This window comes from Gigantopelta aegis, chromosome 8, assembly GCF_016097555.1.
Source record: "Gigantopelta aegis isolate Gae_Host chromosome 8, Gae_host_genome, whole genome shotgun sequence".
NCBI classification, from domain to species: Eukaryota; Metazoa; Mollusca; class Gastropoda; order Neomphalida; family Peltospiridae; genus Gigantopelta; species Gigantopelta aegis.
In genome coordinates this window covers 8895251-8922683 of record NC_054706.1, presented here as the reverse complement: position 1 = coordinate 8922683, position 27433 = coordinate 8895251, and the positions used below count along the sequence as shown (strand labels likewise).

Here is a 27433-nt window from a genome sequence, read left to right as displayed (position 1 = left end):
AAAAAAAAATTGGGGGAGGGGACCTTAAAAATATATAACCACCAGTTCAACTGGCAGCCTTTTTTTTCTCTTACTATGCAAATAAAGTACATAAAGATTACAATTTTGAGTCTCAAACTGTTCAAAATAATCACTATATAGTATATAAAACGAACAAAATTGGAAGAAAATGACATTCAAAATGTTTTGATTTCACTCAATGATCATTTGAAAAAGAGGTTTGTATTAATTATAACAGTATTATGCAACTGGTTGATGAATTAGTAGAAATTCTGGCAGACTTGCAGGGTTTGACAAAATGTTTCAGAAAGTCACTAGCCTTCACAGAAGCTTTGGCTAGTGCCCTATGTATTGTAGTAATAGGGTTCCCTATGTATTGTAGTAATAGGGTTGATAATTTCCACTAGCCTTCACAGCTTTGGCTAGTGCCCTATGTATTGTAGTAATAGGGTTGATAATTTCCACTAGCCTTCACAGAAGCTTTGGCTAGTGCCCTATGTATTGTAGTAATAGGGTTGATAATTTCCACTAGCCTTCACAGAAGCTTTGGCTAGTGCCCTATGTATTGTAGTAATAGGGTTGATAATTTCCACTAGCCTTCACAGAAGCTTTGGCTAGTGCCCTATGTATTGTAGTAATAGGGTTGATAATTTCCACTAGCCTTCACAGAAGCTTTGGCTAGTGCCCTATGTATTGTAGTAATAGGGTTGATAATTTCCACTAGCCTTCACAGAAGCTTTGGCTAGTGCCCTATGTACTGTAGTAATAGGGTTGATAATTTCCACTAGCCTTCACAGAAGCTTTGGCTAGTGCCCTATGTATTGTAGTAATAGGGTTGATAATTTCCACTAGCCTTCACAGAAGCTTTGGCTAGTGCCCTATGTATTGTAGTAATAGGGTTGATAATTTCCACTAGCCCTCACAGAATCTTTGGCTAGTGCCTTATGTATTATAGTAATAGGGTTGATAATTTCCACTAGCCCAGACAACAAATTCCCTAGCCGTGACAGAGGGCTAGTGGATCTGTCAAACCACGACTTGTACATATTTTGAGGAGTTTCACTGTATTTTTTTCTAGACCTTTTTCTGTTCCAATATTTATTAAAGAAGAATTGTTAGTCTTTAGAGCCTGCTTCCAGTGATTCACTCTCCTCAATCAGAGGATCATACACCGACTTGGGTTTCATTTCGGCACTCAGCGATTCCTGCTGTGCCACAGTCAGTTCGGCAAGAGCCGTATAGAAATCAGAGAAGTCAACATAGGGCTCGATTTTCCCGTCTTCATCCAGCTCCAGTTTGGGTGTATCACCATAACCGTGGTGAAAGGGCCGTGACTCTCCGCTGCTCTCTGTCGAGTTGGTGCTGTTGGTTCTGGTGTTAGTGTTCTCAGTCGACAGGTAATGTCCCGGCGGGTTGTTGGTCGGCGTCACGGGCGTGTCTCCCGAGCTGCTCACTGAACTGTTCGTGTTGGAGTAAGGGCTCACTGGACTGGCAGGTCCCGTTGATATCAACAGGGAAGGAGGCATGGGTCTGGGGTTAAAGAAAGGCACAGGGGTGGGAACGGGGTACCTAGCCCCCCCCGTGGGACTGCTCAGGTTCGACAGAGGATAGTTGAAGTTGCGAACGAGCAGAGTGATGTCATCTCGCTTCTGACACAGCTGTTTCTTGTGACCCTGCTGCGTCATGTACGTGTCATGGTGGATCCTCACCACTTTGTCCACCACTGCCTGGGCAACGCCATTCAGAGTCGTCTGAACACTAAACTCCTGCACAACCATAGCCACGATGTCTGCATTGACTTTGTCAGTACCTGTAGCATCCTGAAGAGCCTGATAGAGTCCATCTGACATGATGATAAGGAAGCAACATGAGGGTTCGAGCTCAATGCCTCCAGTAACATGAGGTATAGCTATCACTGGCTCACTCTTGGCACCGCTTAAAGGAAAGAAAAACACGAGTATGTTTTTTACTTGTTAACTTAAATGAGTGAGATCGAGAGCAAAAGAGCAAGACAGAAACAGACAGAGACAGAGACAGAGACAGAGAGAGAGAGAGAGAGAGAGAGAGAGAGAGAGAGAGAGAGAGAGAGAGAGAGACAGACAGACAGACAGACAGAGACATATTTTTATTTAGTTATATAGCATCAGACATATGGCTATGGACAACACAAATAATGATAGGAAACCAGACACTCAGAATGAAAGAGAGGTGGACAGACAGAGACAGACAGACAAACAGAGAAAGAAAGACACACAGACGGAGAGAAAGACAACCTGTGGTAGAGCTTATTACTTTAAAAAAAACAGTATTAATGTCATTTTAACATTATTTTGATCAAGATAAATCCACTTTTATTAACCTACTGTATTATTGTTTTGATCCTGCAATCCAACAAAAACAGCATTCAAACTAAAGGTGTAAAAAAAATATCCAAAGTAAAGTTCAGACAGTGTTAGATCTCGAACAGTGGTTACTTTAATTGGTCATCATAATCCGCCAATACAAACAGTGGTTGGTTTAAACAATATTTATTCCCAGTTATAATGCTGGTTGGAGATTGGCCAACAGGCATAATGCCTATATCAAGGCCTCTCCCTACAATTTGAAAATGTAATTCAGGTTTACACAAGATGACAAATCAATGGTAAATTCCATAATTCCAAATCTTAAAGGCATATTCCCACAGGCAAGTTTACAAATCTGTTCGCAATCCCAGGTCTACCAAGGATTATAAATAAAAGTAACTTTGATTACTACTGAGATGGAAGAAAAGGTGGGTTATTTCTATAGTCACGTGACAATCCCCCGGGGGAAGGGGGCTATATGCCTTTAAGAGTGGGAAACAAAATATAAAATCTAAATCTAAACAGTGGTTGCAGGGCAAAATCTATTTCATTATCACCACAGAGATACTATGTCTCTGAGTAAGCAGAAAAGTTTCCCAAATTATCTATTAAATTAACAAAAAAATTAAACCTGGTTATTGTCTAAGAAATATCAATCATTAAATGAAATTTATTTGCAAAATTAAAATAAAATTGGTCAATTCTTTTTAAAATTTGCAATTGGTAAATTGGTGAGAAATAAAGTTTTGTTTTGTTTTACTACACGATTAGTGCACATTGATTTATTTATCATTGGTTACTGCATGTAAATAACATTTAGTAATTCTCACATATAAGTCTTAGAGAGGAAATCCAATACATTTTTCCATTAGGGACAAGGGATCTTTTATATGCACCATTCCACAGACAGGATAGCACTTACCACGGCCTTTGACATACCAGTTGTGGTGCACTGGCTGGTACAAGAATTTGTAGAATGGCAGAACTAGTCTAGAATCATAGCACGGCCTTTGACATACCAGTTGTGGTGCACTGGCTGGTACAAGAATTTGTAGAATGGCAGAACTAGTCTAGAATCATAGCATGGCTTTTGACATACCAGTTGTGGTGCACTGGCTGGTACAAGAATTTGTAGAATGGCAGAACTAGTCTAGAATCATAGCATGGCCTTTGACATACCAGCTGTGGTGCACTGGCTGGTACAAGAATTTGTAGAATGGCAGAACTAGTCTAGAATCATAGCATGGCCTTTGACATACCAGTTGTGGTGCACTGGCTGGTACAAGAATTTGTAGAATGGCAGAACTAGTCTAGAATCATAGCATGGCCTTTGACATACCAGTTGTGGTGCACTGGCTGGTACAAGAATTTGTAGAATGGCAGAACTAGTCTAGAATCATAGCATGGCCTTTGACATACCAGTTGTGGTGCACTGGCTGGTACAAGAATTTGTAGAATGGCAGAACTAGTCTAGAATCATAGCATGGCCTTTGACATACCAGTTGTGGTGCACTGGCTGGTACAAGAATTTGTAGAATGGCAGAACTAGTCTAGAATCATAGCACGGCCTTTGACATACCAGTTGTGGTGCACTGGCTGGTACAAGAATTTGTGGAGTGGCAGAACTAGTCTAGAATCATAACCATGGGTGTGTTTTTCCAATACCTTAAAGTCTCGATATCTTTGTATCCTCCTTTGACGGAATAGTCGCCGATACACCTGGTGTTGTCCGAGTTTCCTATCTTGCGCAGTTGTTTCAGTTTCTCCACGTCGAGGCCCAGGTTTGCCAGCCTGAACTGCTCCGTTTCATTGGCCAGCGTGTGATCAACAGACAGCTGCAGCACACGAAGTAAATTGTTCTGATCACTGATACACAACAAGGCTCGGGTGTTGCCTGCAATCAAATCATCTCCATGTAATAGTATTCTTTTCTCCTTTTTTGTTTTTCTTTCTTTTTTTATGGGATGTGTGTGTGTCAAACTTGATCAAATTAAATGACAAAATCTAAATAATGGCCAACCAGGTTTAATAACTGCATGTATGAGTAGTGCAATGAATGTGGGTTTGTGCCCTGGAATGTAAATCAACAGTTGTGTGACTTTGTAGTGGGGAGGAGGGGATTTAAATTAAGTAATGGAATGTAGTTAATAACAACATATAGATGACTGTAGTTTGTTATTCCTTGGTAACTAGTGATGATCCAAAGATTATAAGCGAAAACTGATCGGTGGGGTTTTATCGATGTGTTGATTGACAACAAAAAGTTAGAATTGATTGTCATGAGAAATGTTAAATGTAATTTAATGTAGTTTAGACGATGCAATCGATGTAAATATATGCTGGGCTTTGGGTTTCTTTTATGTATACTGTAGAACATGAAAGTTCTGCAAACAAGAAAGTATTGTGAAAGCTGCAAACAACTAATGATCACAGTACTTTATCTACACAATGATATAGCGACTTTACTTACAAATAAAACAATTTTTGTTTAAATACATCGATTTGTTGCTTTATCAATCTATCGTTCAATGAACAAAAACTAAACAGGAATAGTTGTCAATAATTGTGTAACTAGTAAACTATACTAAGGTTTATCTTCAGAGTAAAGTTCACACCACAGCAAGCAGACCTGATAATCGCCAGCCATGTGTAATGGTTTCTTTATCTTTAGATACCTGGTCAACGTATGAAACTGTCTACCAAGCATGAAACGGTGTGATCAAACCGATTCTTAATTCAACAGGCTTGGGGTTTTTTTCTTTTATGTTCTTGGCCACAGTATCAGCATACCACTCGGTAAATTTCACCTTGATTGCTAATGTAAAATCCACATTAACTGATAAATCCACTGGTATGAGCTAATGCACATCTCATACCTGCATACTGGCCACTAAGTCTAGGCTATAGCTATCAATTAAAACAACACAATCACACACAGCATGTAAGCACTCACTTTTGAAGAGAATTTTCATGTTTATTATATTTTAGTACCAGCTAAGGTTGCAATACTTTTTCATGTAAGCTACAACCAGTGTTCGAGATTAACGGTATCCAGATATCCAAGGGATACCAGAATTTAATTTTGGATACCAGACTTCAAGAACGCAGTATCCCACCAGGATGCCATATAATGTTGTGTTGTTGTTTTTAATCCTGCGTTTTTAGTTTTCACTAAAACAATGTAAGTTGTCATTTACTGGTAAGTTAAGTAAAAGTAGTTTCGAGCTCATAACCAGTCTAATGCTATGCCATAACAATATCCCCCCCCCCAACTTGTACCCAATCTAATGCTACACTGGAGCAATAGCGGCGTAGCAATAGACTGGGAACTGCTAAGTCATTATTGTTTTTGTTGGATGTTTTCTCACTTCAAATTTTATTTGAGGTATTAATTCCACATCTGCAGAAAATTGATACAGGTAGGTTTATTATCAGTAATGTCAGAAACACTTATAGATTACTGCTAAATATTAATTTATGTCAATATTACTCAAAAATAGATGCAGCAAATCGTTTTGCCAATTCCGTTTGACTGTGAATATCACAAATTCCGCGATTTTGATTGCGGCATAGCAATAGACTGGGAACGAGAACATTGTCGTCCAAGTTTGTTATGATGTTATTTATGAATTTCATTTAAGTGGGATACTAAATTTTCAGGTGGGATACCAGATTTGGAAATGTTAGTATCCAACTGGGATACTGCCCCAAATTTTTAATCTCGAACACTGACATCTGATGTCGCAATACTTTCTACATGCAGTTTGGGCTACTGTTGGCATATTGCAAAACATTCACGGCGCAATACATAATGTATCTACAGTATGTACCAAACACTGAACCAGTATTAACGTAGGTAAAATTAGCAATTTGTAGGTTCTATCCTGGTGAACACCACAATAGATGCATGGTCCCAGTAATTCAAATCCTTCTTATACTGATATATTTCTAACCAACTGTATAATCAAAAGTTCAGCTTTAGTGCAAACTGATTATAACCGATTAGAATTGATGAAATGTCAGTTGTTATCTAACACTAGTACTAGTAACCTAATACAAAGGACAGTAAAGAGTGTCGTTTTGTTATTCCTTGTTAAAACCTTGTAACAGTACGCAGAAACTCACCTACATTAGCTACTAACCAGGGCTTCTAGATTATGGTAGCCCCACTCCCATGGCTAGTGGTATTCAATGTTGGGCTAGCAAATAACTACTATTGCCATGCCCAACGGTTGGTGAAAAAAATTTGTCAAATGTTGCAGTTAAGTCTATTTTGTAAATATGAATATCCGGACCCCACCCCAAACCCCAATGTTAGTGTTTTTAAGCTTTATCTCTCTTGTTAGGTGAAAATTTTTATTAATTTGAAGTAAACTAGGACTAGTGAATTTTTAATTGTGGCTAGTAAATTTTTAAAATCACTGATCCCATGGCTAGTGGATTTTTTATTTTTTTTAGAAGCCCTGTACTAACTGTGAAATTATGTTATTCATGTGCTCTCTACATAGAGGAAAGTAAACAATGTAGTTTGATATTCCTTGATAAAAGTTGGTAGCAGTCTAAGTGTACCGGAACTCACCTACGTTAGCTACAAACAATCTGTCATTATAGATAAGAATGACTGTCGCAGTGGTCCCCCCTGACATCTCTGCATCTATGCGGTTGAGGTTCTGGACAACGTCAGGATACTGTCGTGCAGCATCATACGCTTTAATACCCTGAATGAAAGCAGATTTAAAGCCTTGTGAAGCTCGTTATTCCTTTAACTCTGCAAACTAACAACACAACAAAAATATTTATATGATCTAGGTTGGAGATATATAATATAGAGAATAAATAAATAAAGAGAAAGGAATGCTTATTTTGACATCTGGAAACACACTACCACCAAATAAGCTACTCCTACAAGAAAGCAGCAAGGGATCTTTTATATGCACATTTGCATATACAAGACAGTACATACCAGTCATGGAGCACTTACTGTGGCAGGAAAACAATCAGAGTCTATTGAGGGCAATTGATCCTACAACACACATCACATCCCTCGTGAGTGACGAGCTACCTGTATATTTACCGTACTCCAATGAATGGATGGATGGATGGATGGATGGATGGATGGATGGATGAATGAATGAATGAATGAATGAATGAATGAATGAATGAATGAATGAAACGTCAGCTGTTGATTAGTATTTTGTCTACGGAAAAAAACATTTCAATATTGTCAGAAGTAATACATTCTAGAGTTGAGAACTAATTTTAAAAAAAACATAGCACATCAAAACAAAAAACCAATACAAACTTGAGTGATCTATTGTAAATGAATAAATATGTTTTAAATATACTCAAGGTTACAGCTCTAAATCATGTATATGGTATGCATGTATATATACCTCAGGTAAAGAAAGCTGCAGGTCCGTTTTTTGTGCCAGCAGATCATCAAGAGATTCGAAGTAACCCTTCTCCACTGCCATAAATGCCTGCAAGTACAAAAAAAAGAAAAGGACATTGTTTAATTGGCAACTACAAAATGTTTTTTAAGGTAACAGTAAAAAAAGAAAAAAAAAGATATTTCTTCCAGTTAAAGGAAAAAGCAAAAGCTACATACATCTCAATCAGAATACCAAATACCAAGTCGGTGCATTCATCCATCTGTCTCTCAATTCATCCATCAATCCAGCCAGCCATCAATCCAGCCAACCATCAACCCATATCTACCAGTTATGAAAAAAAAATTTGGTTTAATGACACCACTAGAGTACATTTATTAATTAAATCATCAGCTACAGGATGTCAGACATTTGGTAATTCTGAATGTAGAACAAGATAAACCTGAACAATATTACATGCAAGTAACTCTTACATTAAAAACCACTGAAATCCATACAAACATACCTGATGCAGAACTTCCTTGATTTCATCATCTGTCTTCTTCTCATGAAGCTGTTCGAAGAGGAGCTCTGCTGGCATCCTCTGAGCTGCAAAATTTGCAACTTTACTGCCATTGTGCCCATCAAACACGCCATAGAGGAAACAACCTTCAAACGGTCTGCAGAAAACAAAACAAAAACAATCAATCATAACATGCAACTTTACTGCAGTTGTGGCCATCAAACACTCCACAGAGGAAACAATTCTCAAACAGTCTACAGAAAACAAAAACAATCAATCATAACATGCAACTTTACTGCAGTTGTGGCCATCAAACACTCCACAGAGGAAACAATTCTCAAACGGTCAATAGAAAACAAAAACAGTCTAATCATTTTAAATCCGGTCCCCTGGGACAGACAAAGACATAACCTAGTCTTCTCCTACAGCTGGACCAGTAGGGGACTAATTAATTTAAATATCAACCAACTCACGTATGGCTTAAAAGGTAACTGGAGAGGCCAGTTATTAAATGTGAGGTCACATATATATATATATATATATATATATATATATATATATATATATATACACACTATTTAATAACACAGTGAAACCTGTCTAAACCGGATCATGCCAGGGACCTAATATTTATCCGGTTTAGACAGGATCCGGTGTTTAGAGGGTCGCACTTTAGAGTTATTTTCCTTGACATTAGCATCAAATTCGTAATTGTAAACTAACAAGTCCAAGAATTACTGAATGAATGTGACTGTCAGACTAATAATAATGTCGTCATATGCCAATTTTGTTATGTATTGTTCTTATTTATGCACCAACATTAAAACATACATAAAAACAACAATAATTTTACATTTCTGAACAAAAAATCAGTCCGGTTTCCGAAACGGACAGGTTCTGGTTTTTTCAGGGTTTTAATACATGGTTTAAATAGAAGAAAGTCGGGACCAAGAAATTCGGATGGTTTTGACAGGATTTCAGTATGTTCAGGGTCCGGTATAGACAGGTTCCACTGTAATAATAATTTTTAAAAATTAAAATACATGTAAATAAAAATGCACCTCTGCCTATGGTATATTTCTCAAGTTACCTGAAATGAAAACTTTTGTCTTCAAACTCATGTTCTTCTAGTCGATTACCATCTTCACGATAAATCTGATTGGTTGAAAATCCGAGCCCCGACAAGTGACAGACAGGAAGGTCATCAGTCCAACTCAGTGCATGTCTCTATAGATTAAACAAAGAGATCTACTGGTTATTTTTAGAGTTATTGTCAGCTTAGTTCTACAACATACACTGCACATTAAACAAGTTTTTAAATATGAAAAATAAAAATTCATATACAGTTAAAGCTTAAAAACTCGAACTTGAAGGGGTCTACGAGTGTGAGTTTTAGAAAATTTGTATAGCACATATCAAAATTTAAACTCCATTGTAGATTGGTGATTTGGTTCGGCAGAGTTGGTGATCTATTATTGTGTAATTAACATGAATCATTGACAGAGAATAGTAGCTGAGACAAATGTGCAACACTTGCTTAAAAATTCATTCTTCTTTAAAATAGGATAGCTTCATCAAACTTTAAATATTAAAAATCTGTGGTGGGACCTAACTGAACAGCTATATTGCCCATAGAAAGATTGACTCTTTTGACTACATTATATGTCATGTTAGGCAATGAGCATAATTATGTCACAACCTCCAGAAAAGTTGACCCCAAACCATTCTTGACGGGACTTATTGAAAACAAATACCAATAATCCTCTAAACCTCACAGAAGAAGAGTACGGGTTGAAGGCCAAAGTAAGGCCAAAAGAGAGGGTTGCTAGTCAATTCACACCATCGTCAGTTCATACCTAATTTGGTCGTTTCGTTTCCTGGTCATTTCGTACCATTGCAAAAAGTCATTTTGAATCTTGGTCATTTCGTACCGTAACTGAAAGTCATTTCGTACCTTAAAAATGTGTAAATGTCAGATGTGACATCACCCTGGTAGTGTCTTTTAAAAAACATAACATTACATTTCAAACCTCTATAAGATGCAAACATTACTTGCAACTGACTTTTTTTCTTCTTCTTTTTTTTAACTTTATGAACCATTTAATTTTATGAATTATTATTAACAACTGTGATATATTACACCTAGGGTACGAAAATTACTATGGTACGAAATTACTTTTTACAATAGTATGAAATGACTAGGGTACGAAATGAGTAGTGTACGAAATAACCAGGCAGTACATGGTACGAAATGGATTGCATGAAATGACTATGGTTATGGTACGAAGTGACTATGATTCTAGGAGAGGCAAGTCATCCTTATTTCCCCTCTAACATTTTTTTAATTGTTATTTTGGTTAGTTATGCTTAGTTATAACTTGTCGTATTATTGTACTCGGGCTACAAATACGATGTTCTGTTATAAAGCGAAAATAGGGAAGGAACGATAACATATAAGTTATAACGCATGATCATATTTTTAATACAAACGTAACACAAAAACGAACCTGTACCCCGATGAGAGGAGCAGCATGCTTTGCAGATCCGTTTGTCAGTCTACCGTCAGTCATTATTGTGACATTATTAAATCAGTTATAGTAGTTTTTAAAAATTAAAAACATTTGACGTTTTGTAATCGGAAGTGTCTGAGCCAGCCATTCTAAATACCTCCCACACATCGACTTTTCCGGTATGATTTGTAAAACTTACCGTCCGAGAGAGTTTCGAGTTCTTCGTATCTCTTCGCCAAATATTTTACGACAAATTGCGAAGTGATGCGGGCGCAGTCGAATGATGTTATTAATGTATTTTAGCTGTACACAAAACTTCTAAAGTCTGGGTTTTTTGTTGTTTTTTTGTAATAGTGTAAATAACAAAATATGTATGAATATTGTAGTGCTGACATTGGAAATTTTGACGTTCTGCTTGTTGAAGAAATTCTGAAGGTTATTCGTAACAAGGATACTCTACTTTTAGTCCCCAATCCAGTTCGCCCCCAGTCTGTCCACCCAAAACAGTTCTCATCTTTTACTGTTAAAGGGACATTCCTGAGTTTGCTGCATTGTAAGATGTTTCCGACAAATAAAATATTTCTACGATTAAACTTACATATTAAATATATTTTCTTGTTTAGAATATCAGTGTCTGTATATCCAATGTCTTTCTGGTCATCTTAATTAATTAAGTTAATATTTCTCAGAAGCCAAAACTGGATTTTGTCTTCAAATAATTTTATACGTACGAAAAAAGAATATTTTAGGAAATAAAATGAAATTTAACCTAGTACAAATATTAGAATGATCAGAAACACGTTTAATATACAACCACTAATATTTTATGCAGAAAAATCAATCTAATTAAAATTAGCTCCACTATTACATGTGGATCTAACAGCAGCCAGTTGGAGCTCATGTCCACCAATCAAAACCTTACTTGCAGAATCATGCCAGTGATTTAAAAATAATTTGAAAATATTCCGAATTATCCTGAGGGTATACGATATGTTTCATGTGAATTACGAATGCCTTATTTAGACTAGTGGAACTAATTTTAATTAGATTGCTAACAACACTGCTTAGTCTCCAATGTCCAGGTAACATTTCTTCTGTAAATAATAATTTAAATACTGACCAATCACACTTCGCCTTTTATAACGTTATTTGGGAGCATACAAATTCTAAAAATATCGGGCGAGTCTATTTTAGTGGCTGCAGTACAGCGAACCATACCAATACATACGAGATGGGTTATCGGTCTTCAATTTTACATTAAAAATTATTTATTTATTTATAAAAAAACAACTAAATCAGTCTTCAGTTTTACATTACAAATTATTTATTTTATAAAATAAAACATGTTTTACGGCATTCGTAATTCACACGAAACATGTTGTATACCCTCAGGATAATTCGGAATGTTTTCAAATTATTTTTAAATCACTGGCATGATTCTGCAAGTAAGGTTTTGATTGGTGGACATGAGCTCTAACTGGCTGCTGTTAGATCTACATGTAATAGTGGAGTTAATTTTAATTAGATTGGCAGAAAAATATATTTGATATGTAATTACAATCGTTAAAAAGTCTGTTAGTCGATAACATCTTAAAAATTGCAGCAAACTCAGGAATGTCCCTTTAATTATATTAGTTCATCAAGTTAAACGTTGAGCACAAATTCAAGTTATATATGCTGTACTGTTGTGGTGTATGTGGGGGTTTTTTCTTCTTTTTTTTCCCTAATAACTTCTTTTAATGATTTAGGTGTCTTTTATCCTCTTTTTTTTTTTTTTTACTTTTTTTTTAAAGTTGATATATATTAATTTGTTTATTCCATTCTTATTTCATTTGCAGACAAAGTTCAACATAGATCATTATTTAATGACTGTTTATGGTGCATATGGGTCATATTAGCCCAACTATATATGCTTTTTGAGAACTTGACGGTCATTTGGATAGTTATAATCGAGAGCTATTATAACTGTCTAAATGTCTGTCTAGTTCTCGAAAGGCAAAGTACTCAGGCTAGGGTCATATGATCGAATCACTCTGGCAGACATTGCTTTTTCCCAGCCCAACCACTATCCCACAACTTGTATATATCAAAGGTTGTGGTATGTGTTGTCTTGTCTGTGGGAAAGTGCACATAATAGATCTCTGGGCTTTTTGATTAATTTAAACAGTGTGTTTTTGAGGTGTCATTCAATGAGACAAAATGGTTAAAAAATAGTTTCCAGACAAATTTAAAAATAAACCAGTTTTAACTGGTTTTTCATGAACATCTAGACAGCCTGAAAGTATTTTTTAATATTATTCCATGAAGCTGAATTATGGAGACTGACAAAAAGTGGCAGTTTTACTCTCCTGTACTTCTCAGTTTGATTTGTTTCTGACAGACCTGATTTATATTTTATTTAACTTGTAATAATAGAACCTTTTTAAAAAACAAGAAGATTATCCTAGCACCAAACATATAGAAAATGTTTGGGGGTTTTTAAAGCGAGTTGGATATGATAAAGATATATATTACTAATAATATTATTTATTTCAGATGATTTTCTGATATCATCTATGGCTTCTGCCAAGCAACATGTGTTGTCACTGTACCGACGTATATTTCGCTTAGCGAAATCATGGCAGGCCATGTCTGGGGATGTTGCAGAAACAAATATTGAGAGGAAGTACATTATATCAGAAGCGAGATCATTATTTAGGAAAAATAAAGAGGTTTGATCTTGTGTTCATATTAATGTTTATATCCATATGGTTAAACAAATATATACTGCTCTAAATATTATTGGTTACTGACATTAAGTTTCTGGAACACTGCACACTTGAACCATTTGAGAAATTGATCAAGTACATTTCACTATCATGTACATATAGAATCATTTCCTATTAGGGCTTCCACGAGTCTAAAATATTGGAGGGTCAAAGTAAACTAACAAATATGTTTAAAAAAAAAAAAAAAAAAAAAAAAAAAAAACTAACATTCTAGCTCTAAACATGGAAACCAAATCAAGCCATTGTATAGCATTCCACATTTTCGACTTTTGTTTTCTCTCTATGTCTCATAACCCTAGAGGCAAACATATGACAAAATGATGTAAAAACATATAATTAAATGAGAGTATTCTTTCTTGCACAAGTATTCGAGTCCTTTGAACAGACTAGTCCTGTGCAGATCCTACTTCCTATCTTGTTCTGTGATCATTAATACATACTAACATTTTCATGACTTAGCAAAAAACTTCTAGTGTGTTTTTGTGTTATTTTTAATCTTAACAAAAATTAAATATTATATGAATGATTTGTTCACCCAATCTGTTATCAGCTATAGACTTTTTTAATTATTAGAAAATATATTTTGTGGCAACAGGATAACATACCTATTGATTGCTAAAAATCAGCTCCTTTTTTATTGCAGGTTACAAATAATGATGAAATCAAAGAATTTATTCGTGAAGCTGAAGCCAGAATAGAATTAGGTATGACTTATCAAAGACTTAAACAGGCTCATACCCAGAGAGAGTGGTATGGTAGGTGTGTATCCACATCCATGTAAGACGGTGGGACGTAGTTCAGTGGTAAAGTGTTCGCCTGATGGTCAGTCAGTCTGGGATCGATCCCTGTCAATGGGACCACTGTGCTATTTTTCATATCAGCCAGTGCACCATGACTTATATCAAAGGCCATGGTATGTGCTATCCTGTATGTGGGATGGTGCATATAAAAGATCCCTTCCTACTATCGGTAATGGAAAAATGTAGCAGGTTTCTTCTATAAGACATGTCAAAATTACAAATGTTTTTACATCCAATAGCCAATTATTAATAAATCATTGTGTTCTAGTGGTGTAGTAAAACAAGACAAACTTAATATCAATGTAAAAATATGTTTACAAAACAGTAACCCCACCATATTAGTTCTATATTTATTTTAGTAGTAGTCTGATGTTCAGTGGGTCATAGGATTGATCACTTTCATTGGGTTTAGCTTTTTAACCAGTGTCCCACAACTGGCATATCTTATGCCATGATATGTGCAGTTATGTCTATGGGAAAGTGCTCATTAAAGATCCCTTGCTTGTATTTTTGGTAGTAGTCTATTGCAAAATAGCAACCATACCTGTATGTTAGACACTAAATAGTCGTAGTTCTCCTGAAATGTAAATATTCTTTTGCCTTTTCAAAATGTTTCTTTAATTTCTGCAGTTTAGGTGCTTAACCCTGTGGCTGATAATTGTTTTCCCCTCTTTTTGTATTTTGTTGAATTGCTTTATTAATCCTGAGGAAGTTGAATTTGTCAGCATCAATACTACATAGTGATGTTGGTTTTTATTTTTCAGCACTGCATTACAAAAATCCATTTCCAAGGCCTGTAAGTATTACTAGTTAGTGTGTTAATACAGAATTTCTGCGTCTGTGGTAAAGAATTTATTTAATTCTTCTTTCTGGCCAGTTTATTCAAGTTACTTTCTTGCATATATCCAATTATGTTTAATCATGCTGTTCTGGGTGAATGCTCCAACCAAACTGTGAACTACCTATCCTCTAGGTTGGAGCAGATACAGAGATAAAACCCTAAAACTTACAGCCTTAACAATGACAGCTTAGCCACCACATCGATGCCAATGAATTGTGTTTTCTTGTATTCATTCATATTTATTTTAGTTCTGATATCCAATTGAGGTTCAAGCATGCTGTCCTGGGTACACATCTCAGCTATCGGGTCAGGCTAAAACGTCACCTTACCAAAACGGCATCAAACTTTTCTGGCGAAAACGGCACCAAACTTTTCTGGCGAAAACGGCATCAAACTTTTCTGGCGAAAACGGCATCAAACTTTTCTGGCGAAAACGGCACCAAACTTTTCTGGCAAAAACGGCATCAAACTTTTTTTTCCGTAGACACATAGGTTTTAACTAATTTTAACTGTTAAAACCATCATGACAATAATAAGACTGGAGCATTATTTCGCGTGCTACATTCCACAAACAGGTTTGTCTGTCCAGGACAGAGTGTTAATGGTTATTTGTTAATTGTAAGTGAGAGAGAAGTTGGTGTAGTGACCTCGAGTCCATCGGCTCCACCACCACACTACTGAGGCTGATAGAACTGCCATTTATATACAGATAGTTGTTATACAAGCATGCATAAGCAGGTATGACATACTCATGATAGACTGGTCAACAGTGTTGATCATGCAAGATCAATTTATGCCTTGAATGTCAGTAGGGTAAGTATTGCCAATAAGTAGTGATAAAACAGTTAATGAAGTTAATCAAGTATTGCTCAAATAATAGTTTTTAAAACTTTAAAGTTTGTTTGGTTTAACGACAGCACTTGAGCATATTGATTTACTAATTAATACTAGTAGGGTACAGATTTCATGATTGAAAGAACTACTGAACTACAATACAGAGTTACTTCCCTTGTAGGACTGTGGCCCTTGATGAATTAAAGGAAGGAAGGAAATGTTTTATTTAATAACACACTTAACACATTTTATTTAAGGTTATATGGCGTCGGACACACAGATATTGAGAGGAAACCTGCTGTCGCCACTTCCTGGGCTATTCTTTCCGATTAGCAGCAAGGGATCTTTAAGATGCACCACCCCACAGACAGGATAGCACTTACAATGGCATTTGATATACCAGTTGTGGTGCACTGGCTGGAACGAGAAATAGCCCAATGGGCCCACCGACGGGTGATTAATTAAAGAAACATGAAAAAAGAATATAGTATTGGACATAACTAAATGGTTAATTTTTTTGGTCCAAAACGTTATTTAAAAGTTTTAATAAGAAAACAAACATTACAGGATAAACTGAAGATTCAACATTGGTGGATGTAGGATTTGGGGAATGATATTTAACTGAGTGGAGGCTCCTGTTCTAACAAGTGCCCCACAACTGGTATGTCAAATGCTGTGGTATGTGCTATACTGTCTGTGGAAAGATGCAGATAAAAATCCCTTGCCACTAATGGAAACATATAGCAGGTTTTCTCTGAAAACTGGATCAAAATTATAAAATGTTTGACATCCAGTAGTTGATATTTAATTAATGTGCTCTAGTGGTGTCACTAAACAAAACAAATTTTCCTTCTTGTATTTTGTGATATGTTGTGGAGGGTGGGTGGGGAGACATATGCTGACTGGAATATTGGAACAATGTTGGTAAAGTAAAGTTTGTCATTGGGGTGTGTCCCCTAAATCTGCCTCTGCTTAAGTCAGTATTTTATTTGATATTCTTTTATTTGTTGTTTCAGATGAATATTCCTCAGAGTACTCTGCCATTCACAGGTCATGCAATGACGAAAAGTCAGAAAACTGCCATGAAGCGGGCGAAACCTATTTACTTAAAATCTTACAATGACGCTGACAGATGACGAAGGTTTTCTAAAAATAAACAATATATGTCACATTTAAGACGAAGTTCCAGTTTTGTCAATGGCTACAGAACAACTGTTATAAAGGCAGATGTTACAGTGGTGTTCATAGAAACAGAATGTGTCTGTTTTGGGGGTTTTCTTTTATATCACCAGGACTCTAGGACTAATATATGTGTTTGTGTGTTCGTCCATGGCCAGTTATAAAACTGTGCACCTGTTGACAGTGAAGTCCACATGATATGAGAATAAACCAGTATGCATTGGTATATTTTTTTGTATAAAACAGGAACCTGAAGCTTGTTTTTAAAAATATGTTCTTTTACAAGAGTAAAATAGTGGGAAGAGAGAGTAGGGAGAGGAGGTAGGTAGAAGAGAAAGAAATAGCTAGAGAGGGAAAAGGAGAGAGAAATACTGTGCCCCATTTTTTCATTTGTGTGTGTAAGAATATTTCATTTTTTATGTTTTAAAATCAGTCAAATTACATTGATATATATGATAGTAATACTTATATATACGAAGCAAAGTTGATTCTATAGCTTTTTCCCGGGTCCTCACCCCCGTTCTCCCGGCCCCGGTCAAGCTAAAATTCAGCATTAAATTTTAGTGATTGAGATCTAAGAGTAACGGCTTTGAACTCCTCTAAATAATAATTTTGGGATTATAAAACTCCAAAAGAGGAAGGATATTCCCCCGGGGAAGTATGCCACAGAACCCCTACACATCTTGTGCCATGCTTAACGATCCTGATCATTAGCCCACCCCACTTTTAAAAAAATGCTCCGACAGGACTCAAAGCTCATATAATAATATATATATTAATGTAGCTAGTACTACAGAAAATCGCAGCTAGTCATTTAGTATACACTTCCGTTCGTACACTGATATATACACAAACGCTTTCTTATTAACTGCAATATTAAAACTTTTATTAAGATGTCCTTTTAACAAGCCAATGTGCCCCTTTTTTCTTGGTTCCACCCCCCCCCCCCCCCCCCTAAAAATATGTCCTGGATCCGCCCATGCTAGCGCCCCACGCTAACTCTGTAGGTGTGAAGCGGCAGACACAATGGATAGGCCTATATACAAAGGTCAGGTCATAGGGTTTTACGTCCACATTCAGAGAAAATTTCCGCCTGTTGCCGATCACGGTCGGACTGCAGGTGCTCCCTTGTACCTGTTAGTGCAGTAATTTTTACATGCACATATACCACTAGAGTTTCGAGCATGTCCGTCTCGGGGCCTGTCTCTGGATAGCCAGGGGCTTGTCCCGGGACAGAAAAAAAATTAAGCGGACAATTTTGAAATTTACATCCAAAAATTAAATAGTGGGCCTTTAAAATTTTGATGCGCATCTCTAATTAATATAATTAATAAAGAAAATTCTACTCATTAAATTTGGTCGCTAGATTAGATCGGGTGGTCAAAAAGAAATTAGATAAGATTGGTGGCCTGACTCGGGATGGAAAGGGGGGGGGGGGGGGGGTAGAGTTGAAAATGGGCAGAATATTTATATAATTTGGAGCATTTTAGGACAGTCCAAAAATAAATAAGAGAAAGAAGATAGGATCGGACTAGGCCCTATTTAATAATATTTAAGAAAAGAAAGTAATTTCGATATACTTTTGAACGAAGGTCTAAAAGTTTAAAGTCCGATCTATATGTCCACATGAGTGGCCTCGTTAAGGCCGTTAGGGTGCACAGCTTGTAGGGACGAGATGGGTTGCATTCCGTTTAGAAAACCCGTAGATTGACAGTCAATAGACGTTGAAGGTGTAGTGCTGTGCTGAAATACAGATCTTGAGAAGCCGGATCCGTCTGAATGAGAGAGAATCAGACTAGGGTATAGTCCAGTCGTCATGGGTTGGTATAGTGGTGCGGACGGGCCCGACTCCGGAGGCTACGAGATGGTATCACAATAAAACAAAGTAAAGTCTAGAAAAGAGTAGTAGGGGTCGACCCCGCTTCCTGTTTCTTCTTAGAATGGGGCGGTCAATCTTCCAGTGCTGCTCGGACATGTAGAGACTAAACGCGAACAACCGTGGCGTTCTGCAGAATGGCCGTCATACGAGTCACGAAAAAAAAACAAGTCGACATAGTCAGACGGAGAAATGATGTGGAGGCAAGGAATCTTGCAAAAAAAAAAATCCAACCTGGTGGTGCAGACTGTTGAAACGAGAAGCGTTCAATCAGTTCCAATGGCCGCATACATCCCAGTAGAAAACTTCACTTCGCTGACAAAAACAACAAAAGTGAAGGATCCCCAAGTCGAGCCGCGAAAGAACGTGCAGTGTGCACAAACACGTCTTACCGCGACGAGCTCCAGACTGGAAATGAGTATGTTGAGAGTAGCTGCTAACCCATTTGAGTATGAGTAGGTCGCCAACGCCACGCTTCAAGGTCAGCATCCCCAAGCAGTGATGTCATGGCGTCTCCACGCTTTAAAGGAATGCCTGCGCAAGGTTTTTGGATTGGTATGCATATGCAACGATATATACTGAACAGCATTCAAAACGCACCACCGGTTGATGATAACAAATGTGAATGGGGCGTATATCGGCATTAAAAATATCAATGGATAAGTTCCGTACTACTTTATAGACAATGCATGACGACGAATAACTTACAAAAAACGATTGCCAGAACACTCCATGAAACACACCACCAAAACACAACATGTTGCATGCATAGCATGAAAAACGTAAATTGAATGTGCAAATCAGCGTTGGGGCTATAAAAGATGGTCTTCGAAAAGCCACTTTCAATTATGAAGTAGTCTTTGAAGGAACGTTAAACAAGTGATGGCAAAGTTGACAGCTGAGAAACGTGAGCGTGCCTTAGGCATGCTTGAAGTCTGTATTTCGAATAGAACCATCGCACAGCGGTTTGGATGCCACCATTCAACAATCACTAGACTCCACAGGAGATACCAGCAGACAGGAACCACGAGGGACCGTCCACGTCCAGGCTAACGACGTGTTACGACACCACGACAAGATCTCCATATTCGTGATTGAACGCCGCCAGCTGTCAGGACTGCACCAACTGTTCAAGGTCGACGAAGGGTTATCAGCGCAGTCACTGTGCGTCGCCGTCTTCGCTCTGCTGGGCTGCTTGCTCAACGACCATGTGTTTGACCTATCCTGACTGATCGACATCGAAATGAGCGCCGACGTTTGGCAGGAAGGTATCGCCAATGGAGATTACAACGTTGGCTATTCTCTGACGAATCCCGTTTCCATATAAGAAATGCTGATTGTCGGTTGCGGGTGTGGCGTAGGCGTGGGGAACGACGGATCGTTTGGGTGGTGGGAATGTTATAGTGTGGGGCGGGATAACATATCATCACTAAATAGCACTCCATGGTTGCCGTGGCAGAATGAATGTTATTTACTACCGGGATAACGTCTTGCAAAATCACGCCATTCCCTTCTTTCATCAACATCGGAATATGCACACATTTCAGCAAGACAACGCCCGAGCGCACACAGCACGTGTTACAACACAGTATTTAGCGAAACAATAATGTCCCTTTGCTTGAATGGCCACAACCTGGATAAAATTAGCTACACTGGTTAATTACTATTACCTGTGGATCTAACAGCACCCCGTTGGAGCTCATGTCCAGTTGACCTTTCATTCGACCAATCAAAACCTTATTTGCACAATCATGCCAGTGATTTGAAAACATTCGGGATTATGCCGAGGGTATACGAATTGATTCGGGTGAATTACGAAGTATGCCGGAAACTAATTTCAATATAAAATTCGTTTCAAGACGGGAGAAAAAAAAACCGTGCTGTTATAGCCATAAAATATGTTTTATACTAGTATACATAATTTATTACTGCACTTTTCCCCCTGTTTTTTAATGTTGAAATAGACCAGCAAGTTTGCCCATTGCATAAATAGTCTCGCCGGATATTTTTAGAATTTGTATGCTCCCGAATAACGCTATAAAAGGCGAAGTGTAATTGGTCGATATTCCTTTCCTGTCATGGACGAAGAAGCCGGCCAAGGCCGGCTCCTGTGCCCACAACAGGCGTGCGCTACAACAGCTTGTTCTGAATGTGCACGTAAAACCCTATGACCTGACCTGACCTGGTCGATATTTAAATTGTTATTTATAGATGAAATGTCACCTGGACATGGGAGTCCACGCAATGTTGTTAGATCTACTGGTAGACCAGTAGAACTAATTTTAATTAGATTGGAATGGCCAGCACTGCCCCCTGATTTATCGCCAATAGAGAATCTGTGGGATTACTTTGGTCAACGCATCTCGCGTCGTCCACCTTAGAGAACTGGAAAACGCACTACAGCAGGAGTGGAATGCTATCCCCCAGAACACTATTCGCATGGCTTATGTTGCTTCAGATGGTGGTCATTGACTATTGACTTTTCATTGTGACCCCACGTGTCTTTCATACGTAGATGAATTAAAATTAATCAATGATTGTGCATCGTTTTTTGTTTGTTGTCGTTATCAATCATCCATCTATTGCTGTTCACAACAAAAACATTTATTGCTCAGGTATTCTTTTCGAAATCAAAACATTTCTTGATGGTGCGTTTTCAGTGCTGTTCAGTATATAATGCGAGTGCGAGTGCGAATAATTTTTATATGCTCATATACCACTAGAGTTTCGAGCATGTTCGTCCCGGGGCCTGTCTTTGGATAGCCAGTGACTTGCTCCGGGACAGAAAAAAATTAAGGGGACAATTTTGAAATTTACATCCAAAAATTAATTAGTGGGCCTTTAAAATTTTGATGCGCATCTCTAATTAATATAATTAATAAAAAATAAAATCTACTCATTAAATTTGGTCGCTTGATTAGATTGAGCGGTCAAAAAGAAATTAGATACGGTAGATAGATAGATAACTAGTTTAACGGGGGGAGGGTGAAAATGGACAGTGACTACACCTTCTGGTGAGCTGGTGATTACGTAGGCCTAATACTTAACGTGACACGTCAGGAATTAGTCTTAGAACTGAAGGAACAAAACGTACCTGATTTTTGCGAATGCATCGCAATGTTCTGTAATAATATCCATCTCAGTAAGCCAGCAATAAGTATATATTATTTCTAAATACAAAATAAACCACCATTGTGTCGAAATAACTGTATTATGTTTTGTCCATACATTAACCCACGTACTGAAATGAAAATCGGAGTGTTTTCTTAGTTAATTTATCTTTTCTTTCTTGGCCTGTACATGTGGTTCCTGATTGGCAGGTGTATCTTTTGACGGTCACCAGTCACGGTGTCTAGACACACACAAAATATGTGCCTGTTTTATTAAGATCACAGGGTATTGTGGGATAACCAGCCACCCCTAAAATGGTAATGAACATTATCAGCTGTCCTGCTTTATAATTGTAAATAATTCTGTAAAACCCTTGATTAAGTAGATTTTCCCATCTAAAATCACAAAACTGGCCAATTACGTAGTCCCAAAGAAAAGAAAATTATCACTTGGGTATCGTGAGTGGTCGTTTTGCTCCAACGTATCCTACCAATAGGCCTAATAATAGGCATTTTTTCGTTTGATTTTTTAAGAGAGAAAAATACTATAACCTCATTTCGTTCTATTAATGCAAATTAAAATATATTTAGTTAAATAGTTTATTATATACTCTTCAAAAGAAGAAACGCAAAACCACATTGTCGTAACATTTGGAGAATTGATTTAATTATTGAATGGTGAGTCCGATAATTACCAAATGTTGCAGGATTGTTCACAATTCACTCTAGTCCATTGTGAGTAAGTGATAGGACACACCACCAAGGTCAAGGTCATCTGGAGTCAATACCGGGTGTGGCCTCCGCTGTGTTTGACAACTGCCTGGCACCGCCTGCCCATTGAAGCAACCAGAGTACGGATGACGTCCCGGGGGATGGTGGCCCACTCGGCCTGCAAGGCTGCTGCCAGCTCGGGCAGGGTCTGGGGCTGTGGTTGTCGCTGTCGGAGGCGTCGGTCCAACTCGTCCCATAGATGCTCAATTGGGTTCAAATCCGGTGATATCGATGGCCAAGGAAGGCCATTAATGTTGTTGTTCTGTAGGAAAGCCGTTGTGAGACGTGCTGTTTGAGGCCTGGCGTTGTCATGTTGGAACACTGCGTTGGCGTTGGCCATAACTGGAACGATGTGTGGCCGGAGGATCTGGTCAATGTAGCCCTGTGCATTCAGGTTGCCCTGCACGTGGACCAGGTCAGTTCTGCCAGTGTGTGAGATGGCTGCCCACACCATGACACTACCCCCGCCGAATCTGTCCACTTCCTGCACGCAGTTTGCCGCATAACGTTCACCACGACGCCTATACACGCGACATCTTCCATCATGACGTCGGAGCAGAAATCGGGACTCGTCACTGAACCACACCTGTCTCCATCGCAGTTGAGGCCATTGTCGATGAATCTGGCACCACTGCAGTCGGAGTCGACGGTGTTGTGGTGTTAAGATGACACCTCGAACTGGACGTCTGGCACGAATTCCTACCTCGCGTAGGCGGTTCCGTACGGTCTGGTCGGATATCCTGCGCAAACCTGGTATTGCTGCGGCTGTGGAGGTGGCAGTAGTCAATCGTTCCCGAAGGTGGCGTACCCGGATGTAGCGGTCCTGCCCGGGGGTAGTGACCCGTGGTCGACCGGATCTAGGGAGGTCACGTGTTGATCCATGTTGCTGGTAACGGTCCCACAGTCTGGAGATGGTGCTTGGGGATACATGGAATGCCCTGGCAACGGCTGTTCTGGATTCGCCTGCGTCTAGTCGGCCGATGGCATTGTTTCTCTGCGGTTCACTGAGACGTGGCATGTCCTGGATTGTCAACTGTCGGCCAGATACAGATGGATGGGATGGGAAACTATTTTTACGTGCCCCTATCCAACATGGTTCAGGCACGCCCACCACGGATTTAGCCTCTGACATCGCCAGTGACTAACTCCGGAGCAGGAGGGGGGGGTAAGTTTGAAGTGGGCAGAATTTGGAAAAAAGCCATTTAGTACGGTCGACGCCAGCGCGGACCAAATAGCAGACACTTCATAAAGCTTGAAGTACACCGAGTGGGAGCCGTGCTCTGATTGGCTGAATTTCGATTCCTCGGTGAAGCCTGTTTTTTACCTAAGTCTATGAAGATTAACTGCATACCTAGACATGTCCGGACTCTACGTTTTAAACCCAAAATAGTTAAGACTGCTCGGCCGAAAAGTTTTAAGGTGATTTTGAGCAATTGAACGGGCGCCAAAGTAAAATGCGTTAGACTGCTTATAAAAAAAAAAAAAAAAATATAAACATAAGAATTTTGAACTGCTTCCAAAATGTTTAAAGTCTAACTAGCCCAAAAAGGAGGTTGTTACCTGTCCTAGCAAAGGTTGGCGTCTAGGGCGATCCGATGAAGTTGGAGGAGTCAATGTCTGTAAAGAAGGGCCGGTATGGGCTGAGTGCTAGTTGCCTGACCAATGGACGGTAGTTGGCCCCCGATATCGTCTTCACGATGCGGTGTATCGTCGGGTTGTCCATTTCTTTTAGCAGCAGTCCCTGATGGTATATTCCGGCTTGGTGTATGGTCAGTATACACACCTCCTCTTTATCTCTCAGAAGGGTTTTGCTGATGGCGAATTCTCCTTCCGGGCTCCTTGGAAGCTTGACCCAAGTTTTTTTGTCTGGGTATTATATAAAGTTTAGACTCGTCCTCAATGTTCATCCGGACAAGTTTGGCGTACCGCTGATGTAATTTGCCCGCCTGTAGGTTCCACTGTTGGATTGGTGGCTCGTCAGGTTTCGGCGGTTGGAACGGTTGGCTTGGCTTGTCTGGTTGGCCACTCGGGGGAGTGGTTGCCTTCCGTTTTTACTATAGCCACTTTTCGGGCCTGCGCCTCAACGGGTGCCGCCTGTATAATCGGCGGCACAACCGGAGGCGCTGAAGTCCTGGCCTGTGGAGTTGGTCTATTTGGTTCCAACGCAGAAGACGGGATGTCCGGGGCTGGTGCCTCTTCTATTCCTATCCTCATACGGGGAGCGGCGATGGGTGGCGAAGCAGAAGGTGGCGCTGCCGGCGGTTTAGCCGCCGGTTTTGTCTCCCCCTGAGCCTTCCCTGGCGCACGTCTCCTCTTCCTCCACCTTCCTTTCTTCGGTGGTACCGGGTCTCCGTACACCAAGGTCACGGTTGCCCGTGACCCGATGCACGTGATCCGGTACTCTAGCAAAGCTCCATACGAGACCATCAGTCCCCCCAGGTGGGGGGGTAAGTCGAGAGAACATGGACACACGTCTTGTCTGATCATGATCTAGGCAGGAAGTGCCAGATACAGAGGCCAGGCAAGCGAACACCCTGCACTTTTATACTGTCGGTGTTCATGTTGCACGTGCAGACAACGCACTTGCAGTGGTGACATGGTTTGCACGTGGCTGCGTTTTTGCGAATATTCACATTTTGGAACTTTATTGTACAGTAGCTGCGTTTTATCGAATGTAACCGTGGGAATGTGTTTGGGACATGCAATGACCTTATATTCACAAAGCATGAACCGGTAGGAAACATAAAATCGGAGTTATAACCCATTTGTACCCTTTTGCGTTTCTTTTTTTGAAGAGTATATTATCAAGTCATTTATGTTGTTTTACAAGTCAGGTTGATAAAAGCACCTTCTTGTAAATGACTGTTTTTGTGTACACTGTGCATACAGGAGTTGGTCGAAGTTGACGTCACTTCGCCCCAAGCTAAAATTCCGGACGCACCAAAAACAAGAAAATGGCTGCCCCCAGTTAACAGGAATAATCACGGTTTTTTATTAACTCTAAAATTACGCGGTTTTCATTTCTTAAAGTGTCAGTATGTGTTTGTGGTCCGAGTATGCATCTTTCCAACACATAAGGCTCATCTTGGAGTTTACTGTCCCATTAATGGTCAGCTAGTCAGAGGGCGGTCACGGGACTAGCTCATTTGCATATTTTGACGTTCAGGAGGCCTATCTACTATTAACCTCCCAAAAAGCCAACATATTAGGCCCATTGCCCTCACACACACACACACACACCAACCCCACCCCTCTAAATTTTTAGGTAGTTATATTTTATAGTATTTTTTTCTTTGTTGGAGATTCCGAGAAACCCCTTCGGGAACGTTTGTAGTTTTCGGTCACATGTCATTGCCCACCCGCTAAAATGGATTTTCTGGATCCGCCACTGATTGCGTATGTGTGTGCGTGCGTGAGTGCATTCGCGTGTGTGTGTGTGTGTGTGTGTGTGTGTGTGTGTGTGTGTGTGTGTTATAGTGTATGCAATGCAGTGTTTAATGAGCTACGGTAGGTAGATTGGTAGGTAACTAGTTATACCACTACAGTTTCGAACACGCTAATGAGCTAAAATGAGATCTTTCCCACTGTGGCTGTGACACGACAGGCGGTATGTAAATCGAAAGTCCTTTGATCTAGGCTGACCAAATTGCCGTGTATTATATACTCTTAAAAAAAGTAGGGGAACTCTAGTAAGAATTTACAATTGCCAAACTTGTAAGATATGTTAGCTGTGGGGAATGGTTATATGATAATAGTGAATTAATTGGGTAAACATTACAACCGGTAGTTCAGTATTACAGTAGGTTGTATGACCACCAAAGATCTTGAAGGACGATTGGAAGTGAAATTTTAACGTTCACGTTTTTTTATCAGTAAATCACAAATTCAAACAATAAAAATGACTAAAAACAAATAATAACAACTGTATGATCAACAGGATGAAAAAAATATTGACAGAAATAATGTTCCACAGTGATTAATCGATCTTCCTGGAAATTGTCAAAATCGAGAATGACACCCCACGAACGTGTAGGCCTACGGGGCAACTGCATGATGCATGTGCAAACTATGGAATGTGTTTCGGTGTGTTGATAAACAGACCTGGAGGTTCTTTACTAGGATGTATGTGGTCAAAATGCATGTTCGGTCTAATAGTTGATATTAACATTAATATTTCAGGTTCCCCTACTTTTTCGAAGAGTATAATATACTATATTAATATATTATATTAATAGTTTAATAACGGAACCAGACAGTTAGGATCGGCTCTTTTTTCTAGTTTAGGTCGATTTCCCGAAAAAAATACAAGTGTTATTTTTAGGCTTAAAACAAAACATGTCATTCAATACTCGGATCCGCGTTTTCTCGCATTTTAATCGTCCTTGTCCTCGGACCTCTCTAGATTTCCTCAGTTTTTTACAGTTCACCAATTCCCATCCCTGTTTACTACGAATAATAATTTTGATTCAGAGGTCAGGTCAGGTCATAGGGCAACGTGCACATTCAG

General features: G+C 39.0%; 3 protein-coding genes across 5 annotated transcripts; 1 reads left to right on the top strand and 2 right to left on the bottom strand.

The window, feature by feature from the left end:
• Positions 1-862: 862 nt before the first annotated feature.
• LOC121379094 (TGF-beta-activated kinase 1 and MAP3K7-binding protein 1-like) lies at positions 863-10919 on the bottom strand. 2 transcript variants are annotated; one of them, XM_041507560.1, is made up of 7 exons: positions 10745-10919; positions 9328-9464; positions 8241-8394; positions 7739-7825; positions 6925-7063; positions 4011-4239; positions 863-1935 (listed from the first exon to the last, which is right to left on the bottom strand). In XM_041507560.1, exons 1-7 carry the CDS (start codon positions 10805-10807, stop codon positions 1116-1118), a joined length of 1629 nt encoding a protein of 542 aa, XP_041363494.1. In that variant the 5' UTR covers positions 10808-10919; the 3' UTR covers positions 863-1115. The 2 variants fall into 2 exon arrangements, with proteins under 2 accessions (XP_041363494.1, XP_041363495.1); XM_041507561.1 differs by having other exon boundaries at positions 10751-10919.
• On the top strand, positions 10835-17395 carry LOC121379095 (LYR motif-containing protein 1-like). 2 transcript variants are annotated; one of them, XM_041507564.1, is made up of 5 exons: positions 10835-10926; positions 13283-13458; positions 14159-14219; positions 15080-15111; positions 17007-17395. In XM_041507564.1, the coding sequence occupies exons 2-5, from the start codon at positions 13303-13305 to the stop codon at positions 17124-17126; spliced, it is 369 nt and encodes a 122-aa protein (XP_041363498.1). In that variant the 5' UTR covers positions 10835-10926; positions 13283-13302; the 3' UTR covers positions 17127-17395. The 2 variants fall into 2 exon arrangements, with proteins under 2 accessions (XP_041363498.1, XP_041363496.1); XM_041507562.1 differs by lacking the exon at positions 10835-10926 and adding an exon at positions 10943-11182.
• A 7508-nt stretch (positions 17396-24903) lies between these two features.
• On the bottom strand, positions 24904-25413 carry LOC121378718 (SH3 domain-containing protein C23A1.17-like). The gene has a single exon (XM_041507005.1). It carries the CDS (start codon positions 25411-25413, stop codon positions 24904-24906), a length of 510 nt encoding a protein of 169 aa, XP_041362939.1.
• Positions 25414-27433: the final 2020 nt, after the last annotated feature.